The sequence below is a fragment of the Theobroma cacao genome, chromosome 7 (genome assembly GCF_000208745.1).
Source record: "Theobroma cacao cultivar B97-61/B2 chromosome 7, Criollo_cocoa_genome_V2, whole genome shotgun sequence".
Lineage (NCBI taxonomy): Eukaryota > Viridiplantae > Streptophyta > Magnoliopsida > Malvales > Malvaceae > Theobroma > Theobroma cacao.
The window spans coordinates 4732118-4753788 of record NC_030856.1 but is presented as its reverse complement, the minus strand read 5'-3'; the positions used below and the strand labels follow the sequence as shown (position 1 = coordinate 4753788).

The following is a 21671-nucleotide window of genomic DNA, read 5'->3' as shown; positions in this document are numbered from 1 at the left end:
GGAGAACGGGAAAGACCAAAAGCTTGCAAAATGGCCTCAACACTAAAATCTGCATGCATAGTTCTGTCTGTCTTGTTGTCCTTTAGCTTCAGTTTGGCTCATAGGTTCCTCTTGGATCAAGCCACTGATGACTACAAAAATTTGGACACTCTTCACCACGGAGCAGTGACAAATCCTAACGTGCAAGGACTTGGTGTTGGCTATGGCAGTGGAAGTGGGTCAAAGGGAGGCTCTGGTGCAGGAAGTGGAAGTGGGAGTGGGAGTGGGTATGGCTCGCATGGAGTTGGAGCTGCAAGTTGGTCAGGGGGTGGATCAAGTGGAATTGGATCCGGATCCGGGACAGGAGTTGGAATTGAGGGAACTGGGGGTGGTTCAGGAGGTGACATTGGGGTCACCTGTGATCCATGCTGTGATCCAAGATGTAATAATGGGACTATAAATTGTCCACAAGTAATAGATTCTCGCTGTGGCCATGGAATACTAAAACGATCCAAAAATGGAACTGTCAAAGAGACACAAGAGGCTATCAACATAGTTAGTGAGCCCTATCCACTAGATGTAGCCCATGGTAGTAAGCCATGAATGAGTAAAACTGATCTGTGTCTTGTCTAATAAGAATCATGAGCTTCAGATGAAGTTCAGAATAAATATTTCATTTTCTTTCTCTATATTGCTCAGGATGTTTGAAAGGTTTACAATCTAACCGTGCTGGCTTGATAGAATAAGAACAATTAAAACTCAAATAATCTTTGGTAACCTTTTTGCAACATATTAAAGCTTTTTATTCTTATTTTGATCTATGTAGGCATCTAACTTTTAGACTATGTTATTGGAGGAAGAAAGGATAAAACATTGTGGTAAGTGGTAACTTTTAGAGTAATTTCCTTCCACTTTCTTTCCTTCTTTCTCTCCTGCCAAACATAGTAACATATGGTCATGTATTTGGGACGTAAGGAAATAGCCAGTTATGCTAGCATTCTCCAGTGCCAAGGTTGCAACGACATGCTGCAGCTTTGCACCGACAAGGACAAGCTGCAGATGAAGTTATGAACAGTATCAGAATAACATGAAATATTAGGAGGTCATCTAACAAAATTTATACAAAGGAACATTCCTAGAAATCACAATAGCTACATTTTCTGTCAATACGACTCTAGTTGGCTCGTCAAGTGTTCTTTTGTCAGTGTATATGCAAGCACCATTGGAAATTCTAGTCAAGGGTATTCATCATAGTGGTGAACACCAAAGCATTACAAAGCAAGGCGAGGGCAAAAAGTTAAGAGTAATGGGAATGATTGCTATCCAGAAATACAGATTAGAACCTGTAAGAAGGGGAAAAAGCCTATGAATCATAAATCCAGTGAGTGGCAAAACTGCCATGATATGATCACACACTGTTCAGATAGGCAACAAGATGAGCACTGCCATTCCTATATAGTCTGTTGTGCTCTAAACAACCAACAAAAAACCTCACTTGAGGGTAACAACCATGAAATGCATACTCAATGATAAAAGTACAGCCGAGTAGCACAAACATAATAAATCAATTTCAGTTCACATTAAACACACATACCTTTCACGTTGAACAGCATGAAGGCAACAACAAAGAGAACTCTTGCAATCCAAAGATCAACTCAACCATGAAATCCACAATGACACCAAGTAGTAAAGACAAATAAAGTATAAACCAATCGACGGTACAATCTTAATGAATTATGATTACCACACCACAGAAAGAGAAAAAAGAAAATGACAAGGGTGAGGAAGCAGATAGAATTTGTACTGCACTGCTGCTCATTTAAAGTTATTGATCCATTCCATGGTTAAAATGAAATGAGTTATTCCATAAACCTTTCAGATAATGCAAAATCAAAAGGCTTGATACACATCTTAACCATTCAGTGAAGATTGTTCTCAATTTTAAACAGATGAAAATGTTCTGAAACCGATGATAAATGTCTGCTTGGAATATGAACGAGAAAAGGTCACCTGCCCCTTAGTCATGTGCTCTCAATCTTGTTCGTCTTGATATTACATAGAATTGTGAGAAACTCTTGAAGACTAACTCTTGAGGATAGAATGCACAGCCACCTTGGTTCATACTTAAGCGTTTAAACAAAATGAAAGGAATCGGGTTTTAAAAATGGTGGAGGTTTAACCCTGTGATCTAAGTCTAACTATTGAATCAAAGCTGCAAAAATGGATAAGGTTTTCATTCGCTTCCCTGTTCCCAACCACCAGAATATAACATAGAGCTTGTCCTGTTCATACGCAGAGTCAGTCTACACTCTACAGACATTTTCTTCTTTGAAAACATGGTTTTACGCAGCCCAGTAACGAGTAGTGTTACTCTAGCCTTTACTCATCATAACTCTGAATTACTACATTATGTTTATCTTAAGTCTCCCATAATCACTGTGTCCAAGATTTAAATTAATACTAATAAACATCAAGAGGAAGTTGCAGATTCAAATCACCCACTCACCAAACCATCAATGAAAATCTCAAAGCATTAGTTAAGGCTACAGTTGAGCATATCTCGTGATCCTGAAATGAAACAACAGGTGATACGTTGAATTCAGGAAAGGGTTGTTTTCTTTACTTTCGCTCTCCATTTAGTTTTTGCTCCCTTCTATCCTGCTTGTTGAATGGTGAGGGATCGGTTTTGCAGGATAAGCACGTAAATCGCTGCTCATGCAAGGTCCATGATCACGGGTTCGAAGAACAACCCCCGTAGGCAGTTAGCATTTTTTGCACGCAATTCTGCTTCTTCTCTCTTCCATTGGGCATTTTTACTCTATAAAAGGTAATCATTAGCCTTCATTTTGGAGCACGGGAAAGACCAAAAATTTGCAAAATGGCCTCAACACTAAAATCTGCATGCATAGTTCTGTCTGTCTTTCTGTCCTTAAGCTTCAGTTTGGCTCATAGGTTCCTCTTGGATCAAGCCACTGATGACTACAAAACTGTGGACACTCTTCACTACGGAGCAGTGAAAAATCCTAATGTGGAAGGACTTGGTGTTGGCTATGGCAGTGGAAGTGGGTCAAAGGGAGGCTCTGGTGCAGGAAGTGGAAGTGGAAGTGTGTATGGTTCGTATGGAGTTGGAGCTACAAGTGGATCAGGAGGTGGATCAAGTGGAATTGGATCCGGATCCGGGACAGGTGTTGGAAGTGAGGGAACTGGATACGGGTCTGGTGATGGGGTTGGTACAGGAAGTGACATTGGGATCCCCTGTGATCCATGCTGTGATCCAAGATGTAATAATGGGACTGTAAAGTGTCCACATGTAATATATCCTGGCTGTGGCCATAAAATACCAAAAGGATCCAAAAATGGAGCTGCCAAAGAGACACAAGAGGCTATCAACATAGTTAGTGAGCCCTATCCACCAGATGTAGCCAATAGCAGTAAGCCATGAATGAGTAGAACTGATCTGTGTCTTGTCTAATAAGAATCACGAGCTTCAGGTGAAGTTCAGAATAAATATTTCATTTTCTTTCTCTATATTGCTCTTGATGTTTGAAAGGTCTACAATATAACCGAGCTGACTCAATAGAATAAGAACAATTAAAACTCAAATAATTTTTGGTAACTTTTTTGCAACATATTAAAGCCTTTTATTCTTATTTTGATCTATGTAGGCATCTAAATTTTACACCATGTCATTGGAGGAAGAAAGGATAAAACATAGTGGTAACTGGGAACTTTTAGACTATTTTCCTCGCACTTTCTTTCCTTCTCTCTCCTGCCAAACATAGTAACATATGTTCATGTATTTGGGATGTAAGGAAATACAGTGCAAGCTCATTCCAATATATTATCTATGCAAATTGACAATCAGAAAGTGAGAGAATCAAGTACTATATACCCCACGTATCGGTTTCCTTGTTTTATAAATTTGTAGCTACAACTTACAACATGGTACAATCTGCGAACCTACGAGTATTTTAAACAGAGGGGAATGTGAAGAAATTGCGTGCCTGTAAGGAATATAATTCAAGCACTTTCCATATAATTTCCTCATACATTTTAAAAACCATGCAAAGCCTAATTCAGTAATAGTATACACTTTGTTTGTCTTTTTTCCGTATGCCTACAAGTAACACTACACAATTGCTGTACTGGTGTCATTCTCTTCTAACAGGCATAGAAGATGATCTTAGGAAATCTTCCTTCTGAAGACTAGACATAGTTGATGACGAAATAGTAGCAGATGGTCTAAGTAGAGGTGTACCAACCCTACTCGAAGTTTCATTAGCAACTGGGGAAGGACTGGCTGTGACATTGGCCGGTGGTTGCAACTCTATCTCAGTGTGTGTACCATTGCCAGCTTCATTAATATCAATGAATTGGTGCTCTTCTTCCTCAAGCGACATTACAGTGCTTGTGTCTGTGTGTATGGTTGAATCATCAGGGAAAAGCCCATGCCTCCTCCTTCTCCTTGCTGCCTTACCCCATCCGTGGATTGTCTCCCTTATCCTTTGTGGAATTAGTGCTGCCTTGTAGTTTGTTCCCATCTGAAGGGAGGAGCGAAACTTTAGTAAGTGCTGCCAGAAACCATTTCTAATGAATTCAGACACAAGCACCTCTTGCTAATAGTTTTGTCCACTGAAACAATTCACTTTGCACATCAAGGTAAATAATATTACCATAAAATTTAGTATAAGAGTCTACTTTAAGCAGTTACTTGACAGCTGCTTCCTTGGTAGGAGGTAACTGATCGAAGTTCTAAGGGAAAAACATAACTTTGCCCTATGCAAGCTTTTCTAAGAACTTCCTAAGAAAGGGGAAAAAAATTTAATTCAGAATGCTCAAGAATTTGGACGACATAAATTTATTCCTTCAAGTGATAAACTCTGAGGTTATGGAATCATTTGAAACTGGCAGTACCTCAGTTGCAATGGTTGCAATAATAACAGCATCCAGTTGGGCAAAAGTATAAGAAAGCATGACATAGGATTAAAGCCAATTGCTTGAAAAGAGATACATACAAAAAAAAAAGACAAAGAAAAGAAGGGGGGATGGGGGGGGAGGGGGGGTGAGGAGTTATATTCAACACTCCAATAGCATATGTAGCTCCACCCCTGAACATAAGCATATGTTCAACAGCAATTATTTATGGTTAAGGTCAGAATGTTAAATTCATGGCTGAAGTTTGAAGACTCATCAGACCTGCATATGCTACTAATCATGAATTACAGTAGACAGCACAACTTTTTTAGCAACTAATCCTCTACATACCGGTAATTCCTTGGTCATGCTGCAATTTGGTTCTATTACTTTTCCCCAAGAGAAAGAGATGTTAATAAATAATTATATTACCTGAGTAACCAGAGCATAGAGTGGCAGAGTGATGTAGCTACAGAGAAACTGCCCAGCAAACCTATAAGATAAGGACAAATACTTAAGGATCCATAATTGATGAAATTTGCATAATAAAATCAAGACTAACTAAAATGTATTCATACCCCAAAATAAGTCTTATATAAACAAGAGTATGGTTCCGGATGAAGCATGAATTATAGCCAAACTGCCACTGCAAAGATAGTAACAGACAGTTATTAACATGCCAAACTCGTACATCCCCGCCCATAAACTCAAAGTTTGTTTTTTATATTTATATTTCCTCTTCAATTTCCTGTTTTATTGAGGGCTTTTTATACATGTTCAAAGACTGTGAAATCACAATGAGTACACAACCGATGTCAAAAAAATAGAGCACAGAAGCCCAGGAGAATGACAGAAATGAAGTTTGAAGGCAATTTTAGATTGCTTAATGTTCAACTTAATATCATCCTCAGCAGTGTTATTAGATAATAATCCAGTCAGGAAAGAGGAAGTACCCAGAACCAAAAAAATGAAGCCAGTTCAAATGCATTCTGCAGAGAAATGAGACAAGAACATTAGTTCTATGAAAAAGGAAGTTGTAAATAGCTTTTCTTCTTGTGGCAGGCAGTTAAGAGTCTGAATGTACAAAAATCTTCAACTTGACTGCATTGCCCTAAATAACAACCTGGAACAGAATAAAATGGATAAGGGACAACAACCATTCTGGCTTGTTAAACCAGAAAAGTTCATCTCGAGGCCTCAGCTTTGCTCCAGTATAACAGCCTGTTATGCTAGCATTCTCCAGTGCCAAGGTTGCGATGACATGCTGTAGCTTTGCACCCACAAGAAGAACAAGCTACATATGAAGTTATGAACATTATCAGAATAATATGAAATATTAGGAGTCCATCTAACAAAATGTATACAAAGGAATATTCCTAAAAATCACAATAGCTACATTTTCTATCAGTACAACACTAGTTGGCTCTTCAAGTGTTCATTTGTCAGTGTATGCAAGCACCCTTAGAAATTCTAGTCAAGGGTATCCATCATGGTGGTGAACACCAAGGTAATACAAAGCAAGGCAAGGGCAACAGACTTACAGTAATCGGAATGATTGCTATCCAGAAATACAGATTAGACCCTGTAAGAAGGAAAAAGGCCTATGAATCATTAATCCAGTGAGTTGGCAAAACTGCCACAATATGATAACACACTGTTCAAATAGGCAACAAGCTGAGCACTGTCATTCCTACATAGTCTGTTGTGCTCTAAACAACCAGCCAAAATCCTCACTTGAGGGTAACAACCATGAAATGCATACTCATGGTAAAAGTACAGCTAGGTAGCAAAAACATAATATTTATAATTCAATTCATATTAACTGCACACACCTTTCACATTGAACAGCATGAAGGCAACAACAAATCCCCAAAGCGGACCACTGCAGGAGATTAAACAAACTGAACTTTAGCAATCCCAAAATCAACTCAACCATGATATCCACAATGACACCCAAGAAGTAATCACCCAAATAAAGTATAAACCAATTGACAGTACAATTCCAGTGAATTATGATTACCACACCACAGAAAGAGCAAAAAAACAAATGATAAGGGTGAGGAAGCAGGTAGAATTCGTACTGCAGTGCTGCTCATTTAATGTTATTGATCCATTTCATGGTTAAAATGAAATGAGTTATTACATTAACCTTTCAGATAGAATCCCCCTTCCCCAATTTTTTTTTTTTTTAAAAAAAAAACCTTTCAGATTTTGCAAAATCCAGTTTTAGGTCTTGATACACATCTTAACCATTCAGTCAAGATTGCCTTCAAGATTTTACTCTACAGGATACATCCAGTTTTAGGTCATAATCCAACTATATCAGTTATTAGCAGCTAGCCTGGGCCTGAGAAGAAATTTATAGACATGTGCTATTGAGTTTATACTTAATATTGCTATAAAGAGGTTTAACTACCAACTTTCTTGCTTTTTTTTTCATGCATAATGAACACACACACTGGCAGAAATAGATACCCGCATGAATGTGAGATATGTATATTTCAGAGAGACAACCTGTATGAGAAATATTTCAGTCCTTTTTATCTTAAATTAGTTCTATATGGAATAAATATTTGACAAGAGTAAGCAATAACGCAAATGATGTAATTAGTAAATTTCAGTTGCTGAACACCTTAGATAAACCAATAAATGTTCATAATTCAATCACACTAAAAGATATGCCATTGTGGTTGATATATGACCCCATGAATCCATCAATAGAGAAGAAAAGATAACATTATATAAATTATGTGCTAGCAATAACAAACTTTTGTGGCAATTTGACAGAGAACATAATCAGAAAATATCATATGAAAACATTACTTGCCTAACACCAACTATCTTTTGAAATTCTTCCTCCATAGAGCGAATCATATAGCTGTGAAAATCATAGCTTGATATCAGGTTGTGATTCTGCCATGAGTAGGAAAACAAAAGGCATAAATATTCATATGCTGCAATTGTTTCAAAACCAACCAGAAGTTTAGCATCAAGAGGTATTCACATCTAAATTTTCCTCAGCATACAAGAAGAAAAAGAAATGGAAGAACAAAAGGAACCAAGTTTTTCAGTATGGTAAATGTTAATAATGAGATAGAAGCACAAAACCAATAGGTACCCATTACCCTTCATCATGCCAGTCAAAGAGAAAAGCAAACAAATACAATAGTAATAGCAGTAAACATGTTTTAAAAAGTAATGGTAGTATTTTTTCATGGTCCAAAAGTAGGGGAATTTTTGTGCTCGAGCTCAAGCTAAGCTGATACAGTGCCTGGCTCGAGCTCAGCTGAGCTTTATATTTTTGTGCTCGAGCTCAGCTCAAAAAATAATAGAGTTGCCTGAGCTCAAGCTCGAACTTGGCTTCCAAATAAAAACTCAAATAATACTTAAAAATATGTAAATAAATATTATATTTTATATAAATACGTATAAATATTAAAAAATCAAAAGCTTAAGGCTTGCAAGCCACTCAAGTCAAGTATTACAAAACTTGAACTCAGCTCGACTCATTACTCAAGTAGCTCAAGTTCAAGCTTGAGCTCTGCTCAACATTGAATGAGTCGAACTTGAGTCTTCATCAAGTCAAGCCCGACTAGATCACAAGTTGCTTAACTCATTTACACCCCAATCCACAAGCATCCCCCGTCCAGATTTATTGCAACAAAGACAAGAACATCCATAAGAGATGACCAACTTTTGGCTGTACATTTAAATTTCTTATATAGTAAAATATTTGAATTTTCAGGCCAATAAGATTTGCAGACTAGCACAAATGCTATGCAATTATTCATGGCACATATGAATTAATTTTAGTTTATCTTCAAAATTAACACCACAGTTAAATAGAAATCTTATCATGGACAAAGAATGAATTGCGATTACATCAAAAACTCAAGGAATTTTCTGTCAGAAAAGCAATCCCTTGAATCCAATAGGAATACAGAATACTTCATAAATAAGATTACCAATAACACATACCATTATGAAGCCCTTGCGGAGTGTCAGATAGTCTGCACGAACCACTGAACGCCCAAATTGCCGGAAGAAACATATCTGCAAATTGAAAATAAGAACTTATAACAGAAAAGCTTCTCTTCTTTAAGTGCAGCTGAAGTTTTAAAGAAATAATGCCTTTCCAAAACCTTAATTAAAAAGTTCTTAATAATCAAACTGAAGGAGAAAAAGGGGAGGAACTGCTTATTCAAAGGACACGGGGGAACTTTGAAAGAAGAAGAAGAAATGGGGAAGAAAACTTAAAACTATTCTATCGTGCTTAAGGCAATTTACTAATGTGATCGACTTCCAGTTGCAGTGAGAATGAATTCTGCACTAGGGAAAATCTCTCTCATACTCCCTCCATGTACACTATATGTTCTTTCTTTTTCCATGATAAGTAATAGTTTCATTAGAGAAGAATACCGCCAAAAAAAAAAAGTGGCAAACCCTAGTGCATGTGTAGCACAAAAGAATTGCAGGATTATCATGCAAATTATAAGAAATAAAAATGCATCACAATCTAATAGAGCAACAACTCTCATTGTAAAGAAAGCAAGAAGAAAATGTTCTCTACCTACCACCCAGATAAGAAGACTATTTTTGGTCAAGGGGTTTGATGTGTGGTTTTTGACAAATGTTGTTTGCCTTCGCAGTATCGACTCTCGTGCTCTTTCTGTCAAAAGTAAACTGAAATCATCATGTAATATCTAAAAGGGATTTGTAAAAACTGTTACATGACTTAAAGCACAATTGATCACACACATCAAGAAATCAAACTAATCAGTAAAGCACATCATCAGGAATTTAATAAACGTGCAACTGTATAGTTACTGCATAAGTTCTCCGTCAGAAAACATTAATCAACATAAATGAACAGAGACAACTGTTATCTGAAACTACCAATAGTAGACTGTTTGAACTTACCATTTAGTAAATCATGTCGATCCATTTGAGCTTCATCCTCCCATGCTCTCCAACTATGAATCTACCAAATATTTACAATTCAAAATGTAAGCAAATAACAGCAACATAGTTCCAGCTTCATGCCTTCATCAGAAGTAAAACATTTCTGAAATATAACTAGTTCAGAGTTTACAGTTTTTTTACAGCAATAAATCATTCTCATCTGTGCAATAGACTGCTTAAGATTGTTTACCAGCTATATCAATATTGCATAATTTCCTTTTCCTTCAGTGTTCTCATATGTTGGAATCATTAACCATGGCTTTAGGTAATCACCTTCTACTGTTATCAACAGACCAATAATAATATTACAAACTCAACCCCGGGGAGTATCATTGGCCATATTTGCATGATAGTCCCCCAAAGACAAAAAAATGAAGAGACAGCTTTTCTCCAATCAATTGCCTAAACATACTTTACATAACAATCCTAGTATGTACAATCCTTGTCAAATATTGCATTTGATCAGCAACTTGGAATAAAAAATTTTGCATTGTGAAATGCAAAATATTTTTGCTAGGAAGAAAGATGTCAAGTACCCAAAGAACCTATGATTACTACAACAGCCAGACAACAAGAACAATATTTGTAAACTTTTAAGTTGGAGTTACTTTATTACAATAAAAGGCCCAACCTTCACAATTGCCAGCAACATTGTTAAGCAACTGTAAGATACATGTGTGATTGCCATGACAAAGATGAAGCGATGCAACTGCTCAAGACCTTCATAAGAGACAAATGGTTCATGACCCTGCAGAACAGAATAATTTCAAGCTGGAACATCGTGTAAGTATTAAGTACTTATATGTATAATTAAATATTTAGAGAATATGATTATAGCCAAAGGAAAAATGAACAAATTAAACTGACAATAGCAGAATCTGCAGTCAAGATATGGATTAGTCACATGCCTCTTTGCAGGTATTCTGATTCATGCCATTCAACATTCTCCTGAATAAGTGAAAACCAGAAACCATTGTAAGCTTACGCTCCTTCGAAGAACCATCCTCAAGCTCTTCATCAATCTCAGACCTGGTGCATGGAGCAAAGGTGCTATCATAGAACTTTGATGGAATGCAAATATTGGCTATTGTGCTAGAGGTTGCTGTTAGAAGGAGCGATATAAATCCAAGCAGCATTAACTCTGTAAAAGGAAGTCCAAAAGTACAAAATAAAGCAATGATAAATATGACATACAAAAAGAAAGGTAATAGAAGTTTGTTTAAGAAAAATTCTTAGTCCACACCAAATCAGAAAATACAGGCGTTTCACTAGGCTGCAGGTAGAAATATATGGAAATACCTTCTTTCATCTTCTCCACAGCTGCAAGCAGAGGTTTTCGATTGGTTTTCCTTAACCACTGAAACAAAGCAATAGAAAATTCATAAGGTGTTATCAAAGGTAGTAAACATGATTTAAAAACAAAAATAACAAATCAAATGTACACATCTGTCAACAAATGTAACAAGAACAGAAATATCCAAAGGTACAAGATAGACACCACAAACACATGGCTTTTGCAGTGAACTGGGTAGCAAATCAAAGAAACTACTACAGAGCTTTGTCCATTAATAACAAATTCACCACTTAAAGGCCGATTATCAGCTACCAGCAACACAATTAGTCATAGAATAAATAAATTAACAATGTTGAACCAAACAGAATTTCATTGTCGAAAATAACTATTAGTAGATATAAACATATCATTACCAAAGTCTTTTGAATATCTTTCTCTAATAGTCATAATCGCATAATACATCTCTTTTAACAAAAGCAACAAACATGATTTAAAAACAAAACAAAAATTGGAAGCTAAAAACCAGCTACTCACATGGCTTAGGCGATGAATTGAGCGCTCCACAATCAAAGAAACAGCAACAAAGATTGTCAAAACAGTAGCAACAGACCATGTTGGCGTTAATGCCAGTGATCTCATTTCTTTTTCATTGTCCACACTTTCCTCCATTTTTAAAAACTCTATTCACAACCCTCTGAAATCTTTCTTTCAAAGTTTAATCCCCCACACAAAAATCTCTCAAACACTACTGCAACTCCACCTTAAACTACACTAATCCTACATAACAATAAACAGGAAAGACCAACAAACTATGATCTTCGACTTCAAGAACAAGACACAAAATTTTCCTGTCTTAAAAACTTACTTCCCCAAATCTTTAAAAACATCTACTGCAACACTCATCTAACACTAAACTAATCTCAAATAACATTAACATGAAACCAACAAACTATGATCTTTTAACTTCAAGAACAAGACACAATTTTCCAAGTCTTCAAACTTATCCCACCAAATCTTCAACCCTTTCAGCTCGCTCTTAAACTACAGCATATGAACACTTCAATCAAGAACTAGGATAAAAGCCAAAAAAAGAAAAGGTACTTGTCATTTGAACTTAAACCAACAAAAACACACTAAACAGGAAAAAAATTCCTGTTTCAAGTTTTCAGACAAAACCCAAGTTTTAGCATAAATCAAGGTAAGAGCTTTTCTGTTGTGTATGAGTATTGAGTCTGAGGAAACGCCAAACACGCGGTGTTAGGTGGCGTTTCCTCAGCTTTTCTTTTATGAAAAAATAAAGCCTGATCCAGGTACTACACGCTGAATTATTAAAACTACCCTTACAAACCAAGAAAACCAAAACCTTTAAGAGACAGTACAGAGAGGGCTGATATTCAACTGCTTTTTGCGTGTCAAAACATTCAATGCGTCTTCTCTGTCTGAACTCTGAACTGTCTTTCTGCAATAAATGTTCAATATTTGCTCTTTTCCTTGGACCAAAACAAAAAGCAAAGAAAGAAAGGAAGAGAAAATGGAAGCAAAAGACAGAGGAACCGAATCTTGAAGAACCCACGTTCACAGTTACATCAGATCTCTTTTTCCAGCAAAAAAAATAACCGATTTTCAATGCGTTTGAAAATCCCAAAGTGGAAAACGGAAATGAGAACAAAAGAAAGATTGGTTCTTTAATTATTTTGTGAAATAAAAAAGGTGAAGTGGGTGTCAATGCTGAACTGCTGATGCAAATGGACCTACACCAGGAGAGATCCCGCTGTTCACTTTTCCTTTTTTATTACTTCCATTTCTTTAAATTAAGGAAAAAAAAAAAAAAAAGCAAACTTTTTTGGATTTTTGCATGCAAAGAGACAGAGAGAGATTCTATGAAGTTCCTAGTGCTAATCTTTCTCCAAAGAAAATGTGAATAGCTTGTACGGCGTCGTTTTGAAGCTTGAATGAATCCATGAGCGGTTCTTTTTCTCTCTTTTAATTTTTTTTTAAATTAATTAAATTATTATTAGCTGCCAGACTTCTATTCCTATTTTGCCACAGATTAGGTGCTAGAAGGAACCTATGGATCTACTCCTAATAATAACTTAATGAATCTAATATAATAATATTCACAATGCTTTACATCGACTTTTGTAGGCCAAAATTTATGAAATCCTTCTACCAAAAATAATTAAAATAATACCCTACATATATTATATAATTTCGTTTTATTTATATTTATGACGTCATGCCGGCAAATCTAAAAAGAAATTTAAAAAAACGGACAAAAATACAGAGTGAATGAACATCGGAACGTGATTTGCCCATCTTCATGTCTTAATACTGTTTAACTTGTTATCAGTAAGTAAACGTTATTGTGATGACAAAATCAAGCTGAAAGCGAGAGCTTCACTATGACTTTCCATACGGGCATCAAGCAGCAACCATCGGTTATTTAATTATGCTATTTTCTCCAAAGGGGTCCACTCACATGCCAATGACTACTATACTACTCCCACTGTTACTTTAATTACTAAAAAGATAATTACTTTTTTGAAAATAGTGTTGACCATCATTTTCAATTATGACTATGATGATGATAATAATAATATTTTCATGAGTTTTCATTATGTTGGATAGAAAATAGATGAATAAATAAATATTTTATGGTAATTATCATGTCGTTATAAGTTTGTATATACTCATGAGTCATGAAAAATTAGTGACTTAATAAGCGGTTCGCGAATAGGTTTTTTTAATTATTAAAAATTAAGTTTTAAATTTTTCACACAATTAATAAATATTAATATTTTTAGACTTATAAAGATGTTAGAGATTGGGATTTTTATAAATTTTTTATAATTTGAGTGAGGGTGGAAATTTTTTTCCACAAGATGATCTAAACAATAAAAAATATTTTCAATAGTGTATCAAAAAAATAAAAAATATTATAAAATATTTTATACAAGAAAAAAATTTTCCGTAATAAGTTTTTTTTTTGTATTTAAAAAAAGAGATTTGAGTCTTACTCATTTTGAGATGGAGATCATATACTAACTAACAACTTAAATGATCGGGTGTTGTAATAAATTATTTTGTAATTACCAAACAGACTTTAAAATATAAATAAATCCGTTCCAAAAACAAAAAAAAAAAGAGAAATCGTTGACAAACTCACTACAGCAATATTTGTTGTCCAATGAAAGCCCATCAGGACATTTCTTGATCCACTAAAAGTCCACTAGAAAATTGCTAGTCCACTACAAACCCATTAAGCATGTCTTTACCATTTACAAAAGATGATTTAGGCCCCTTCCTAAATTTGCTAGTGCCACTTCTTAATCATATTATTGCAAACGTGTTGGGCCCACCAATCTTTGTCTGGAACAAGACAAAGCCAACCTCGTATCAGCTGTTAGTCGCGTACAATCAGCGCGCTCTACCCTTTTCTTTTTGTTTTGCGGCGCCCTGACAGCCTCAACAACACGTCTTCCAGGGCCTTTTGAAGCCCCCGTAAAGCCATAACCAAAGATGAAGATGGAAACTCTACAGGCTTAAACTGCAACATATCTTTGTTGAAGACCCCGTCGGCTTCTTTCAACACGGAATCTGTAGCCTCTGTTAATGATCTAATTGCTAGTTAGCTTGACTAATCTTGTATGTGAAGTTCATTCGTTTGTGCCCCAAAAAGAGCTTACAATCTCATGGTACTAAATTCACTTCTGGATTTAAGTAAAGGAACTGCGGAATCACAGTTATGAATGATCTTTTCTTGTTGTTGATAACAAAGGCTTGATTATGCACAGAATGATATAAAGACAATGAAATTAGTTTGTTGATTCATTTATCACACTAATTAACACTCATGTTGAGGGGAAAGATGGGCTCATCATGCATTACAATTATTATTTTTCAAGCTGACAAGATTAGGTGGCTCTTGATTTTACATAAATGCAGCAGCAAACAAGATAAGTCAACAACTTGTAAATGATGAGATTGCATTGAATTTGTATATGTCAACTGTATGGAGCTGCAGTTTGGTCCTTCAATCTATCTATCCATGGAATAAACAGAACACAACTATTTGTACTTGATTGCATTCTTTATTTTTGAAACATTTCTCGCCAACATTTGCGTTAAAAGCACATGACCCAAATATGGGATTGGGATCATTACTGATAGTTTGGAGCATAATAGATTTAATGAAGCATATCAGCCTCTATCGAGCCTGGAATAGTGATAGACTTATTTCGTTTATCGAAGATGATCCATAGTTACCGGATGCAGAATCTGCTTCAAAAGGACTCTTGTGATGCCAAAAACCAGGTTGTTCAGGCAGCGGCAATTCGTTTTCACTTCCCAACATCAGAAGCACGGATGACATGCTTGGCCTTTCCTCAGGATGCTGTTGTACACATAAAAGGCTAATGTGGATGCATCGTAACACCTGTGATAGATTGCCAGTCTCTGCTAAGAAATCATCAGCAAGATCCAAAGGTCTTCCTTCTTTCCATAATCTCCATGCCTGCAGCAACATGAAATTCATTTATCATTTGTGTTAAAAGTTCTGTAATTCCATCTGGTAAAGAAGAAGAAGAAGAAGAAATTGGGTGCCAAAGCAACAACTTGTTGAAAAAAGGAAGGAGAAATATACGGTGACATTTCAGCTATTGGTTTAATGACTTATGAAACCAATATAGGCTTGTCGTTTGATTGTTTCTTGTACTTTGGCTAAATGCCATTTTACTGTGTCGTTTTATTTGGTCCGTGTAAGGCTAAAAGGCCACAATTTTTTTTTGTCTGGTATTTTGACTATTTTTCAGAACCATTGGAGTGTCCGTTGCAAGACACAGAATTCCAAGTCTGGCATCCTGTGCTTAGCTGTTATTCCTCAGCATTTCATTCTCCAATACCGAATTGTGTGGTCGGTTTTGTTTGCTACTTTCTTTATATATGAAATATGAAAAATGGGTGGGTGCTTCTCTTCCTAACTTCTGGTTTTCCTCATTATTTTTGCTAGCCTGTTTTTTACCTTTTCTGAGATTCACTTTCTTCGTAGTTTATTTTTCTCTTTTATTAGAGAAATTTCTACAATTTGTCAGTTGAAGATAAGTAACAAAAGATAATGACAAAAAGGCTTACACGTTCAATAAGGTTGCCACTTTGCTTTTGATGATAGAATCCTCTATTCTTTCTTCCACTTATCATCTCCAACAACAGTATGCCAAAGCTAAACACATCTGATTTTACTGAAAACAGGCCATCGATAGCATATTCTGGTGCCATATAACCGCTGCAGGACATTGTCAGATAAAAGTATGTATTTTCATGGGGATCTATAGATCAAATTTGCAGAAAAAGTAGACTTACTAAGTTCCAACCACTCTGTTTGTATTGGCTTCAGTCTGGTCTCCTCCAAAAGTTCTGGCCGTGCCAAAATCTGAAATTTTTGGGTTCATCTCACTATCAAGCAGAACATTACTAGCTTTCAGATCTCTATGAATAATCCTTAATCTGGAATCTTGATGAAGGTAGAGTAGTCCCCTAGCAATCCCACAGATAATTTGGAAACGCTTGGGCCAATCTAATACTTTGCATCTTCTTTGATCTGTCAAATACTGCATTCATGTTAATTCTGTATCTATTTGACTTTTTGAAACAGCAAAAGAAAACTATTTCACAAGCCGAGAGCAGAAAATATAGAATTGAAAGGTTGCTGACCAAAAATAAATGAGTCAAGACTTCCGTTAGGCATGTATTCATAAACCAGCATTTTCTCCTCTCCATGAATGCAGCACCCAAGAAGCCTTACAAGATTCCGATGCTGAAGTTTGGCAATCAACTTTACTTCAGTTTTAAACTCGTTCAATCCTTGTCCGGAACTCTTTGAAAGTCTTTTCACAGCAATTTCTTGTCCATTTGCAAGTGTGCCCTGGAGAATAAGAACATTTTGATGAGCTTTCAATAAAAATGAATTCTCTGTACTTGAGATCACTTCAGTAATATGCTGTCAACTTTACCTTCTAAACAGGTCCAAAACCTCCTTCACCTAGCTTGTTATCAAGACAAAAATTATCAGTAGCTCTGGCTATCGTACCTAGCTGGAATACAGCAAGGTCCATATCTTCACTCTGGCCTTGGTTCATTTGATCCATTTCATCCCTTTCTTCAGCTTCATCTGAAACAGTAGTGAAAATAGGCTAGCATTCAACATAGAAATATGCTTTCTTATGCATATTGATAGATTTAGATAGAAGAAAAAAGGCTGTATGCTTCTTCTGAACACTAAAACAAAAAATATCCAACCGATTGTTGATGGACTCCCTCTTTTGTCAGATCATAAAACAAAATTGAAAACCATCTATTATCAAATTTGATAAGGAATATAAGTGAAATGGCAAATGTCAGAATTACTGTTTTCTTGAAAACAGGGCAGGGATTTGATAGCGCTGCTGTGAGCAAAAATGATTTCGGTATTGGTATCAAATACCAACTTTCCCCCGCTTCATGAGGACCATAGTCGATGTTACCTTCTAATTTTCTCCTTCTTCTCCGGATGTAATAAATGACTACAAGAATCCCCAAGAACAAAGAAATTGGTGTTGCAATTATCACAGCCAGCTTCGCCTTAGGCTTGTTGTTCAGTTCTGATGATCAATATTGATGAAGGAGCACAAATAAAATTATACAATTTTCAAAAGAAATTATCACAAGTAGGGGCGGAGTTAATCAATTTTTGTTAAGGGTTTAGAAACAGGACAAATAAAAGTTAAAAATTTTTAAAACTAATATTTTGAATTTAATCAATAATCAAAAAATTGATAATAAAAAAAATAATTTTATATAACATGTAAATCAAGAAAAGAAAGACTTATAATAGTTTTTAAAAAGTTGTGCTCGATTATATTTTCTAAATTCAAATTCATCAATTAAATTTTATATACTAAAAAAATCTATTTTTTTAAGATTGAGTATTGGACATTTTGATTCATATGGCTTTTATTCATGAGTTGAAGTATTAAGGCTTGATGGCTCAAGTGTAGAAGGATCATTTGGACGATTTATATATTTTCTTTTAAAGAATTTGTCAATTGTTTTCAACTTACTTATACTTTAATCAAACTTGAAAAAATAATTAATACCATCAACATCCAATATTCTTTTTTTATTTCTATTTAAACTTATAATATTAAATATAAAACTATAATGCATAAAATATAAATAATTAAATGCGATATATAAGATTAATAATTTCCTCTTATATAATTAGATTATTCAAAAACTATATATTCAAGAAAATTTTTTTTAACTAAATATAAAACGTAAAGCAAATAAAACATATATACTCAAGATAATTTCCTCTTACATAATTAAGATTAATCAAAAAATGATATATTAATAAAATTTTAAGCAACAGTGCATCACTACAACTTATATTTAAAATATTATATATAAATTATTAATCTTTTAAAAATTAAAATAATGAAAAATAAAATTCACATAGTAAAAAAAAAGTCAAATATAATAAGTAGAAGATAAAACTTACATATGACATAACAAAAAAAAAAAAGGAAAAGAATATGGTTGATGGTTTGTAGAAATTTGAAAAAACAAATCTATAAAAATTTAGAACATATAAGCAAATAATATAAAAAATATAAATAAAAATAATAATATAAATTTAAAAAATAAAAAAGTTTAAAATTAAATAAAGCATGTGGGATATTTTTTATTATTTTTTATTTGTATTAATTATTAAATAAAAAATTATTTAAAGACCATGAAGAGAATATATTAAAAAATTTTAAAAAATTTTACAATATAAAAAAATTTTAAAATTCTGGGAGGTCAAACTGTTTGAGGCTCCGCCCCTGATCACAAGCTGTAACAAGAATATGTTGCGATTTTAAACTGATACCTGCTTCTGAAGCAGAGACTCTGATGTAAAGATCCTGGCCAGCTGATGGAAATTGTTTAATATCAATTAGATCACCAAACCACATGGCGCAGCCGCTACCTCCTCCTCTAATATCTGCATTAGTGTATGCCATACAAGAACAGTTCTGCAAGCACCTCGCCTTGCATTCCTCGAGATTCATACTTTTGCTCACCCAAGAATGTGAGGCATCTGGCGTTTTCACCCTCTCAATTCTAATAAATCCATCTCCGCTTTGGCAGTTTAATGGCTTATTGTGTATACACCCTTCAGACCAGTCTAAGGAGTTCCATCTTTCAAGCGATTTGGGCCTGAACGCTTTCAAACATCGGCAAGCTGGAAGCGTGGAATTATCGCAGTTCCCATTTGCACCACAAAGTCCATATCTGTCACAATAATCGCTTGGCAAGTTGGAATACCAATCCCAAGTTTGAGTTTCTAGGTTCCATGTGTACCGCTGTCTTAACTTTTCAGTTTGGTTCAAAACTAACCTTGACTTCACCAATTTATTTTTGAGGTAATATGTGTAGTACACCTCCTCCTCATTCCAGACAAAGTTGTAATCATAGACCGGATTTGATCTGTGATTTGTCGCGCCACTAAATCCATCGCCATTCCATAGGCCACTGCGATGGTACTTTTCTGAGCCTTTCCGCAGCACCATTTCTGGATTGCCTTGGAGCTCCACCCCATAAGTAAGGTCCCCAAGAGATGGATCATCTGAGTTCTTCCATGCTACTAGTCTTCGATTTAAACCAGTTCTCAGGTCCCAACCAATCTTCATCCCGGGTAACATTGTATCAGTTGGATGATCAAAGCTTTGCCAAAAGTAGTTCTCTAAATTACCATCGTTTCCATTTCTAACAACAAGATTGCCTGAATCCAGGAGCTGCAGAATCGGATTCTGAGCTGCTTTTGTGGAATTAGTTGACCAAACAGTTGTTTGGTTCTGACCTAGAAGCACGACTCTGCCAGTGGTTTCTATCCTCAGCAAGCCAGTGGTGTCATTTATCGGGTTTATCCTGTTTGCAACCCAAACCACAGTTTGCATGGGGATGTTATTGTACCAAATTCCCAAGTAACGATTCTTAGAACTCCCCGGAGTGAAGAAACCCAATATAAAGCTTCCATCACTAGAGACCAAGGTCTTGCCATCAATGAGTGGTTCAGTAGGAGAAATCTTGTCGAGTGCGTTGGAAGCTTTTGAGAAGATGATGAGGAAACAAGCACTGAAAGAAAGGATATCCATGTCCATGGATGTATAGTCTGAAAGCTTTTTGCTTAGAAGATAAGAATAGACGCCATTTGATTGAACATTCTAAACAGCATTAAACTCCAGGCTTCTAGGCAAGACTTTGGCTCGATTGACCTTGGAATTATTCATCGATCGTGACAGAGACTACGAACTAACATGATGGAAGTATCTTTAACTAACATGATGGAAACATCTTTAGCTTAATGTAGAGATCCCAACTACTCCGGTAAATCCAAGATGTTAAAATTCTTTGTTACCCAAAAAATCAGGGAACTTTACATTTGATTCTATCATAAAGTAACATCTAAAAATGATTTCCTTGTACACTACTAGACCGTAAGACTATGACTAAAACCAAGACCTTTCAAGTTGCAAGTAATTAAGCAAACATGCATTTCTAGACTTAGAAAAAACGTCATGTAGAAGAAGGTTTTATGGTATTTTAAGGTCTAAATAGGCATAATAAGATATGTTGGGTGCCAAGGAGACAAGAGGAGGTAAGAGGAAATTTTTGAAATAAAATAATATTTTATTAATAAAATAATATTAAAATATTAATGTCAAACCATGCTTTGTAAAATAATTATAATGTCATTCACATGCTTGATAGAATGTTTATATATTAGGACGTTCGAGAAATCGTTAAAAGACGATATTGCTCCTAATGGTATCATTAAGTCGATTAAGCCTCGAACTAGTTCAAATAGAAATTTTAAGGTGAAATTAAGAGTTTTACAGTTCAGAGATGACTCAAAATGGTAATTAGGAGTTCGAGGATCAATTTGGAGTCAAACCAGAATTTTCACTATCTATGGGCAAAATTGTAATTTTTCCACCCGCGAACAAAATTTGAGATTTTGAGAGAATTTAGATCACATTTGACAAATTGAAGAATGGTATGAGTATAAGGGATGAAAAATATGTTTATGGGTAATTTTTCAGTTTTTTTTGGTAAAAATGTAATTTTTCACTTTACGGGGGCAAAAGTGTAATTTTTAAAAATTTACTCCACCAAAACTTTGAAAAAGTCTAGAATTTCATGGAAGACATGGATAAGTGAAAAGGATTGAGTGGTAGAAAAAGAAAGTAAAAAGGATGGCTAGAAAAAAATAAAATAATAAAAATTCAAAAGGTAAATAAAATAATAATATTTTATTAAGCCTATTAAAAGGCTTGAAAATTCCTGAATTCTTCATTGGGATGGTCAGCCAAAACCAGCAGGAGAGAGAGAGAAATAAGAACAAACCCTAGAGTGAGAAAATTCAAAGAAAAAGTGTGATTTTTCAAGGAATCAAGTGTTTAAAGATATGATTTTTCAAGCTTAGCTTAAGATTTATCATTTC

General features: G+C 35.1%; 2 protein-coding genes and 1 pseudogene across 2 annotated transcripts; 1 reads left to right on the top strand and 2 right to left on the bottom strand.

Moving 5' to 3' along the window:
* LOC18593905 (glycine-rich cell wall structural protein 1.8) lies at positions 31-582 on the top strand. Its single transcript, XM_018124228.1, has one exon. It carries the CDS (start codon positions 31-33, stop codon positions 580-582), a length of 552 nt encoding a protein of 183 aa, XP_017979717.1.
* Positions 3849-12922, bottom strand: LOC18593903 (MLO-like protein 11). Its single transcript, XM_018125214.1, has 15 exons — positions 11684-12922; positions 11155-11212; positions 10764-10996; positions 10487-10603; positions 9814-9874; positions 9468-9562; positions 8872-8946; positions 7721-7806; positions 6726-6775; positions 6435-6475; positions 6017-6187; positions 5847-5882; positions 5472-5539; positions 5326-5386; positions 3849-4520 (listed from the first exon to the last, which is right to left on the bottom strand). The coding sequence occupies exons 1-15, from the start codon at positions 11816-11818 to the stop codon at positions 4131-4133; spliced, it is 1677 nt and encodes a 558-aa protein (XP_017980703.1). The 5' UTR covers positions 11819-12922; the 3' UTR covers positions 3849-4130.
* On the bottom strand, positions 15107-20375 carry LOC18593902 (annotated as a pseudogene).

Coding starts and splice junctions, on each gene's coding strand:
- LOC18593903 (XM_018125214.1), bottom strand. CDS start 11,818: ATGGAGGAAAGTGTGGACAATGAAAAAGAAATGAGATCACTGGCATTA. Junction 6,476..6,725: donor CATGCTGTTCAATGTGAAAG/GTGTGTGCAGTT, acceptor TCCTTCTTACAG/GGTCTAATCTGTATTTCTGG. Junction 5,883..6,016: donor TCCATTTTATTCTGTTCCAG/GTTGTTATTTAG, acceptor ATTTCTCTGCAG/AATGCATTTGAACTGGCTTC.
- LOC18593905 (XM_018124228.1), top strand. CDS start 31: ATGGCCTCAACACTAAAATCTGCATGCATAGTTCTGTCTGTCTTGTTG.